This window comes from Gigantopelta aegis, unplaced genomic scaffold (genome assembly GCF_016097555.1).
Source record: "Gigantopelta aegis isolate Gae_Host unplaced genomic scaffold, Gae_host_genome ctg7131_pilon_pilon, whole genome shotgun sequence".
Taxonomy (NCBI): domain Eukaryota; kingdom Metazoa; phylum Mollusca; class Gastropoda; order Neomphalida; family Peltospiridae; genus Gigantopelta; species Gigantopelta aegis.
The window spans coordinates 1-9,577 of NW_024535580.1; the positions used below are offsets into that span (position 1 = coordinate 1).

General features: G+C 31.5%; 2 protein-coding genes across 2 annotated transcripts; both read right to left on the reverse strand.

The window, feature by feature from the left end:
* Positions 1-824: 824 nt before the first annotated feature.
* LOC121366782 (farnesol dehydrogenase-like) lies at positions 825-1,457 on the reverse strand (the record flags this gene model as incomplete). Its single annotated transcript, XM_041491094.1, has 3 exons — positions 1,325-1,457; positions 934-967; positions 825-880 (listed from the first exon to the last, which is right to left on the reverse strand). Coding segments are annotated over exons 1-3 (223 nt in total), but the record flags the coding sequence as incomplete, so codon positions are not given.
* A 2,135-nt stretch (positions 1,458-3,592) lies between these two features.
* Positions 3,593-6,400, reverse strand: LOC121366783 (dehydrogenase/reductase SDR family member 11-like). The gene is given in 7 exon segments (XM_041491095.1): positions 3,593-3,610; positions 5,385-5,456; positions 5,691-5,820; positions 5,872-5,966; positions 6,016-6,219; positions 6,270-6,376; positions 6,379-6,400. Coding segments are annotated over 7 exon segments (648 nt in total).
* Positions 6,401-9,577: the final 3,177 nt, after the last annotated feature.

Genomic DNA, 9,577 nt, shown 5'->3' on the forward strand with positions numbered 1-9,577 from the left:
TTGTATACATACACGCTCCACTAACAAACCTGATAACTACGCTGTATTTGAACATAACAACGTGATACTGATTGGTAAAGTATCATGCAACCACATACACTAAAACATAACACTGTTCTCAACTCACATCATCTACTCCTCTCTCCTTCAGTTGACCCATATACTCTCATGATGTAATACAAGTGCTAATAACATTAAGTATGAAGCTTCTGTTACCATAGCTGTACTTAATCTACTTAATATTCCACATTGAGTTAGTAAAAAAACTATATTAATTAAATAAAACTAAGACACTACAGTTTCTAAACTAAATTGTTTTTGATCTAAGTCTGATGTCCATCCTTTTTAAATATCTTGAGCAGTAGGACGTACAATTATCTCATTCACCTTATTAGTAAAAATATTACACAATCTTGTATAATGTAATGTTCACATACCTCCATTCTTGGTGGAGCACTCAAAACAAACACCACAGCACTAGTTACATCTTCAGGTAGCAGTACCTCACCCTATAGGCACAAAAACTGTCATTAAAAAGCTTAGAGGTATTAATTAAAAACATATAGATGTGGAAAAAATTAATGCTTAACTGCTTACATTATTGGGAAGAACTGAATCATACATTTTTATTGATTCTTTGATATCATCTGCCTTTATAAGCCTCCCCATAAACTCTGTACGCACGTGACCAGGTGATACCGACTGCAAAAAACATTTACTATTACATACTTACTAATATATACTTACAGTAAACACGACAATTTGACTTCATCTCCCTCAACTCTTGACGTATGCCCTCAACTATTGCAGTAACAGCAATTTACTGGCGCAGTAGAAATGAATTGATGCTGCTTGGATCACTTTATGTCCTGCGACACTAAACCAACATTATTAGGTTCCTTAACAAAAACATTGATTTCTGTATATACCTGTTTGAGAATAATAATGTGTCCATCATCTACTCTCTCTCTTTCAATTGATCATATACTCTCGTGCTATAATGCATGGTGCTAATACATTGACCTATAATGATGAATGATTTATGATTATTTGTACTACTGTTAGCTTACCTCTACATATCTCTCCAGTAATTGAGTTTCTCCAGTTAATATAGGAGCATTATGAGCTAATCCAGCATTATTAATACACACATCAACACCTCCAAACTGAGTTTTAGCAGCAGCAAAGACACTCTTTATCTCCTCTTCATTACATACATCACATTTCATAGCAACTATCTACCACTAGCACCACTTACCTGGCTTGACAAAGCCTATTAAAGATATATAGTTAAAATATAACCACACCTCCTTCATTCACTAACCTCTACTTTGTCTTTTATTTCTAGCCACTCCAATCACTATCATTCCTTTCTGTGCTAGTGTTACAGTTATAGCTGCTCCTATACCACTACTAGCTCCAGTAACCAAAGCTACACGACCTATCCAACGTTCCATTTCTTTTTTCAAAAGGCACTTATTACATGCAGCACTTTTAATAATAACTAAACAATAATTTAATAAACCACAAGTAAACACGTGACTAAAAATCACTAAGATATAGCTATTGTAGTTGTTAGGAATCTAGATGTAATAAATGAAACTCTTGAATGTTTTTTTTCAAGTTTGTCAATTTTTCTTCTAAAAATTCTTCAGAAGTTGGTCGTATGATAACATAATTTACTTGCAATTACAAAAAAGCATAAAGTAAACTAAGATTTCCCAAATGGCCAACTTTTGCTGATACTAATCATTCTATTATACATACACAAGTACACACCCAACCTTTACTCACAGGAAGCAAAGGTAATGTATAATAATTTTATATTAATTGATGGTGCTTGCTATGTCAAACAAATGTTTGATGTTTTAAATTTAAGACAATATTAAGACATTAAAAAAATATAAGGTGATAGGGCCAAATAATATGATTATAATATGTTGTAACAAATTAAAAATGGTCTAAATTATTGTTACCATGTATATATATACTCTGTTCTTTGGGGTGCACTCATAACAAACCAAAGCATTTGGTTACATCTTTAGCTAACAGGATTTAATCTTATATATTAAAATTTAAAATATAGAATATAAATACTGGTTATAAAATAATGCAATAATAGTAACCCCATTACACTATAAAAAGCTACATCATAAGCTTTCATTGATATTGCCATGTCATCAACTTATTTTCACTCTTATATAATAGTAGCTATAATACTTAAGCATATATACATTGTGACAGTGAGGCCTGCAGGCTTTCCTTAATTGCAATAAGCAATGATTATTGTTATACACCAAGCAAATATTTCATAGTAAGATGTACTACAGAAAGTTTATAGTTGTACTACACTTAGTACTCACATTTTTAACACTTTAAACAAACTTACTACACTGTAAAAATTTATCGTTTGTTTTAACTAATACATTATTATATATGCAAAATGTAAACACAATACTATTTTGATTACTAATGTATTTATGAAATTGATGGTTATGTAGCTACATAAGCAGTAGTACATTAATAATCTAAACAATATTGTGATTAGTTTTCAACAAAAATAAGTTTGCAATTGCAATCTATACAACCAAGAATGGTTGAATTAAATGAATTGAATTTTACAGTGTACCTACAATTATTGACCACAAGCTGTTATTTGATCAAACAAAAAGGTTATTAATTGATCATGAAAAAAATCAATTTATTTATAACTGTTACTCTCAAATTGAATATTTTGAGTTTTCTAATAATGAGGTTGAGCAGTTGGTCTTATAATTATTTCATTTACCTATAAATAATAAACATACATGTATAAACAAGTAGGCATTTCAAACCTGTACCCCATTCTTGGTGAAGCAGACAAGACAAAGACCACAGCACTGGCTATATCATCAGGTAATAATATCCCATACTATAATACAAATACTATTTTAAATACTTATAAGTGTACACATATAATTTGTTAAGCCAACATACAGCACCTAATTTAGCTTCAGGATAGGCCAAATAAAATTACAAGTTATGACATCATAATAGTAGTAGTACGACTTCTTACACTGTCAACAAGTTTGTCATAGCTTTTCGTCACTTCATCAATTTTGTCTGCTTTTGTAAATCTCCCTACAACTCTGTCCTCACCAGACCAGGTGATATAGACTGCAAAAATAATATTAAATATTATTTTGCATGTGATATACAATATATAATTGTAATATATAAACTTACTGTGACACGACACTTTGATTTCATTTCTCTTAACTCTTGACGGATACCGTCAACAATAGCAGTAACTGCATGTTTAGCAGCAGAGTAGAAATGAAGTGTTTTTCAAGGATGCATCATATGGCCAGTAATACTGTCAACATGTATAATACCAATATAATAATTATTCAATATTATAGCTCTTGGTAATGGATGTTATATCTCCTTAACAGTGTTCTATGTACAGGAAATACTCCACCTACTGATTATTTGTTCATTACTTGCAATTACTAGCAATAAAATAATAAGAAAATGGGTTTCAAGGCTAATACAAGGTAAGTGTTGGTGACTATATAGACTACTCCTAATAAAATAAACCTAATGACATGGCCTAACTGTAATGCTTATCCTGCAAAATATAAAGCATTATTTTACATAATTTATGTTTAAAAAGTGATTTAAATGGTCAGTGTTTTCAAACAATATATCAGCACTCACCCATTATTATAAAGATATGTCCATCATCTATTCCTCTCTCCTTCAATTGAGTCATGTACTCTCGTGTTATAATACATGGTGCTAATAGATTGACCTACCGTAGTAACTATATTATATAATAGTATGACACTAGCATCAGGATGCTTTATAAAAATGAATAAAATGTTTCTTTGCCAAGCATACACAATAGCTCAGTATATCTTTAACCAGTAGTAAAATCCTAACACTTGCATTTTTAACAATATAAGGACTCTAAGATCAAAATTGTCATATGATAAACAAATGTTGGAGTTATACCTACCTCTAATATTTCTTTAAAGTGGTCTGTATGTCCTGTTAATATAGGTGTTTGATGTGACAAGCCTGTATTATTAATACACACATCAACACCTCCAAATTGAGCTTTAATGATAATAAACATGCATTCTGGCAGTGAGGTCTACAGGTGTTCCTTAATCATATATATTATAATAAAGCAATGACTACACTTATATACCAATACAAATATTTCATAATAAAATGGAAAACAAGAAAGTTATGTAGTAGTTAATGTAGTACTCATATTATAACAATAATTATGAGTACTACATATTATAACAATATCTGTTAGTGAACCATAATTAGAACTCATCTACTGAAGTATACAGAATAGAATTATTCTAGTGTTATATGGTTCTACTGAAAAAAAGTTCGAGTTAAATATATTATATTCATTTTCTGCAGTCACAATGACATGATTGCCTTATCCCTCAACTCTGACGTATCCCTCAACATTAGCAGTAATTAACTACTAATTTAGTAGCAAACTAGAAACAAACAGCTTTTCTTGCTGGTACTTTATGTCCAATACCACTGTCACTATATTATAAATCATAATTACTTATCCTTCATATTCCAATACATTTTCTATACCTGTTGACAATAAAGATGTACTCTTGTGTTATAACACATGATGCTAATACATTAATCTACAAATGACAATTGAAAGATATGTCATTATACCATCAAACGTCATTTTTCATCTCTAACGTATCTCTCCAGTAATGAGATTCTCCAGTTAATAAAGGAGCATTATGAGCTAGTCGCATTATTAATACACAGATCAGCACCTCCAAACTGAGTTTTAGCAGCAGCAAACACACTCTTTACATTACATACTCATACATACGGACATTAAAACTCCGTATAATCCCGTTATATTAAAATTGGAAGGAATGTCCGTCTGAGGCTTCCGTACGACCTATCCAACGCTCCTTTGTGAAGTTAACTACTCCGTGATTGATCAATTAATACTGCATGGAGAAAAATCGCTATTCTGGCTCCTTGTTAGTATAGCAGGAATGGAGTGTATTTAAAATTAATGGAACTAACAAAATACAACAATAAGCTAAAGATATGACTGAGGGAAAAACATTTAAATGTTAAGTTTGTTCATTAATTTTTATTCAAATAATATTCCACATTGAGTTATAGTAAAAAATATTACACAACTGGTAGCAAATATTTAAGCAAAAATTAGGTAAAGATAAAAACTACGACACTACAGTTTCTAATCTAAATTGTTTTTAATTTAAGTCTGATGTCAATTCTTTTTAAACATCTTCAGCAGTAGGACGTACAATTATCTCATTCACCTATATTAGTAAAAATATTACACAATCTTATATATTGTAATGTGCACATACCTCCATTCTTGGTGGAGCACTCAAAACAAAGAACACAGCACTGGTTACATCTTCAGGTATAAGCACCTCACCCTGTAAGAAGAAATGTGTCATTAAAAATCTTATGATGTATTTATTAAAAGTTTAGATGTAAAAAAGTAGTGCCTAACTTCTTACATAATTAGGAAGAACTGAATCATACATTTTTGTTGATTCTTTGATATCATCTGCCTTCATAAGCCTCCCTAGAAACTCTGTACGCACATGACCAGGTGATACTGACTGCAACAAACAATTAATATTGCATACTTACTAATATGTACTTACAGTAACACGACAGTTTGACTTCATCTCCCTCAACTCCTGACGTATGCCCTCAACTATTGCAGTGATAGCAAATTTAGTGGCAGAGTAGAAATGAATAGGTGTTGCTTGGATCACTTTATGTCCAGCAATACTAAACCAACATTATTAGGTTCCTTCACAAAAAATTGGATTCTTTATATACCTGTTGAGAATAATAATGTGTCCATCATCTACTCCTCTCTCTTTCAATTGAGTCATATACTCTCGTGTTATAATGCATGGTGCTAATAGATTGACCTATAATGATGAATGATGATGATAACTATTTGTACTACTGTTAGCTTACCTCTAACATATCTCTCCAGTAATGAGTTTCTCCAGTTAATATTGGAGCATTATGAGCTAATCCAGCATTATTAATACAGACATCAACACCTCCAAACTGAGTTTTAGCAGCAGCAAAGACACTCTTTATCTCCTCTTCATTACATACATCACATTTTATAGCAACTATCTTACCACTAGCACCACTTAACTGGCTGGACAAAGCCTGTAAAAGGTATATAGCTAAATATAGCCATAACTTCTTCATTCACTGACCTCTACTTTATCTTTATTTCTAGCCACTCCAATCACTATCATTCCTTTCTGTGCTAGTCCTACAGTTATAGCTGCTCCTATACCACTACTAGCTCCAGTTACCAAGCTACACGACCTATCCAACGTTCCATTTCAAACGGCACTTTACGTTTTGTTTCAAAATACACTTATTACATGCAGCACCTTTAATATTAACTAAACAATAATTTAATAAACCACAAGTAAACACGTGACTAAAAATCACTAAGATATATAGCGATGTATTGTTAGGAATCTAGATGTAATAAATGAAACTCTTGAATGTTTTTTCAAGTTTGTCAATTTTTTTCTTCTAAAAATTCTTCAGAAGTTGGTCGTATAATCAGATAATTTAATTGGAATTATAAAAAGTGTAAAGTAAACTAATATTAAAGTCTAGCATGTGTATGTATATATGCTCTGTTCTTGGTGGTGCACTCAGAACAAAACCAAAGCATTGGTTACATCTTTAGCTAACAGGATGTCATCTTATATATTCAAGTGTAGAATATAAATACTGGTTATGAACTAATACAATAATAATATCCCATTACACTACATAAAGCTACATCATAGGCTTTCATTGATATTGCCGTATCATCAACTTATTTTCACTCTTATATAATAGTAGCTATAATACTTAAGCATATATACATTGTGACAGTGAGGCCTGCAGTTTAATTGCAATAAAGCATTGATTATACTTATACACCAAGCAAATATTTCGTAGTAAAGTATACTACAGAAAGTTTGTGTTGCAATTGTACACCATGTAATACTCACATTTTAACATTTCAAACATACTACCTACAATTATTGGCCACAAGCTGTTATTTCATCAAAACAAAAAGGTTACTAATTGATCATGAAAAAAATCAATTTATTTATAACTGTTACTCTCAAATGAATATTTTTGAGTTTTCTAATGAGGTTGAGCAGTTGGTCTTATAATTATTTCATTCACCTATACATAATAAACATACATGTTTAAACAAGTAGGCATTTCAAACCTGTACCTCCATTCTTGGTGGAGCATGCAGACAAGATAAAGACCACAGCACTGGCTATATCATCAGGTAATAATATCCCATACTAGAGGCGTGGCTCGATGATCGGACACTCTGGTGTTTTTACTGTTTTTAAATAAACGGAGCGTTCGAAGCTGACTTTCGACACCAGCTTCGAGTGCCCCAATCCGTCATATAGTTATTGCAAAAAATATACTGAAAAAAAATCTCTTTGCACAATTTACAAGCATATATCCTGTACACTTGTGATAATTATAATACGGACATTCTTATGTAGATTCGAACGATGACCATATCTTGTAACAATTATAGCTTGAACGTTTTCTCTGCTTTTGAACACTATATAAGATGTAAAGAATTAACCGTCAAAATTTGGAGAAATTTCTACATACAGTTTTCTAATATACATTTCTTTGAAAACATGAACTCATGGACGAATAAACGGACATTTAAGAGAAGTGCTTTTCTAAAGTAGGTGATAAGTTCTTGTTATTTATTAACTCAAATTTGACAATCACAAATACTGTTTATTAATTATACAAATTCACTGTGCATGAAGAAATAATTTTACAACAAAAAAGTCTAGCAGTTAATTATTATATGTCACACATAAAACAAACAAAATTTAGTGATTTTTCTTTCTTGATCCCAACACATATCATGTGGTACCACTGGAAACATTTTTCACATTCCACCCAATTACTTGCTTTAGTGTGAAAACATAAATTATTAGAACATGCTGATAGTTTTTCTGTAATAAAATACATGAATTGTATTATTATATTGTGAATATTTTCATACTGGTTGTCAGATTATTCTTTGACTGTTCTAGTGTAGTTTCTAAAATGGCAAGCCATTAGTCAAGGTTAATTATAATATAATGTCACATACCATTATCACTGAGTCCATTCTTGTCATATTCACTGAGTCCTATCTCTTCTTCACTTCTCTTGCTAGTACTTCTGGTACATCTCTTCCTTCCTGTAACAAGGATAATTAACTCATAAATACTTCAGTATATATACATTACACATACTGGAAATTTGAGAATTTTAGGTAATGTCTTTGACTGTTCTAGTGTAGTTTCTAAAATGGCAAGCCACTAGTCAAGGGTTAATTATAATATAATGTCACATACCATTATCACTGAGTCCATTCTTGTCGTATTCACTGAGTCCTATCTCTTCTTCACCTCTCTTGCTAGTACTTCTGGTACATCTCTTCCTCCCTGTAACAAGGATAATTAACTCATAAATACTTCAATATATATACATTACACATACTGGAAATTTGAGAATTTTTAGGTAATGTCTTTGACTGTTCTAGTGTAGTTTCTAAAATGGCAAGCCACTAGTCAAGGGTTAATTATAATCAAATGTCACATACCATTATCACTGAGTCCATTCTTGTCATATTCACTGAGTTCTATCTCTTCACTTCTCTTGCTAGTACTTCTGTAGATCTCTTTCTCCCTGTAACAAGGATTATTAACTCATAAATACTTCAATATATATATACATTACACATACTGGAAATTTGAGAATTTTTTAGGTAATGTCTTTGACTGTTCTAGTGTAGTTTTCTAAAATGGCAAGCCACTAGTTCAAGGGTTAATTATAATCAAATGTCACATACCATTATCACTGAGTCCATTCTTGTCGTATTCACTGAGTTCTATCTCTTCACTTCTCTTGCTAGTACTTCTGGTAGATCTCTTCCTCCCTGTAACAAGGATTATTAACTCATAAATACTTCAATATATATATACATTACACATACTGGAAATTTGAGAACTTTGGGTGTGACTGTTCTAGTGCACTTTCTAAAATAGCAAGCCATAAATTCAAAGTATAATTAACCTCAGGCTGTATCACTTACTATTCTCATCTACTTCACTGAGACTGATGTCTCCATCACTGGATTTACATGCTGTAGCGTCTAAAGATAATTCTTCAGGATGGAATATTTTTTTCCATTTTTCATATCTGATGTCAGGTAGATCATTACCATTCTCATACCTCCTAGAAAACCGACTGTGCTCTTCTTCTGTAAAATCAAATTTTGATGTACTCTGTTCACTTTGTTTTTTTTTCTTTCTTTTGTCTCTCTTTCTCGGCTTTTTCAACTGCTCTTTTATTTTTTCTCTCCTCTACTTCCTTCTTTTTCTGTGTTCTCGTTCCATTGCCTTCTTTTCTCGCTGTTGCTTTCTAAGATCTTTAGCTTTTAATTCATCATGCTTTCTTCATTTTTTTTTCTCTTATC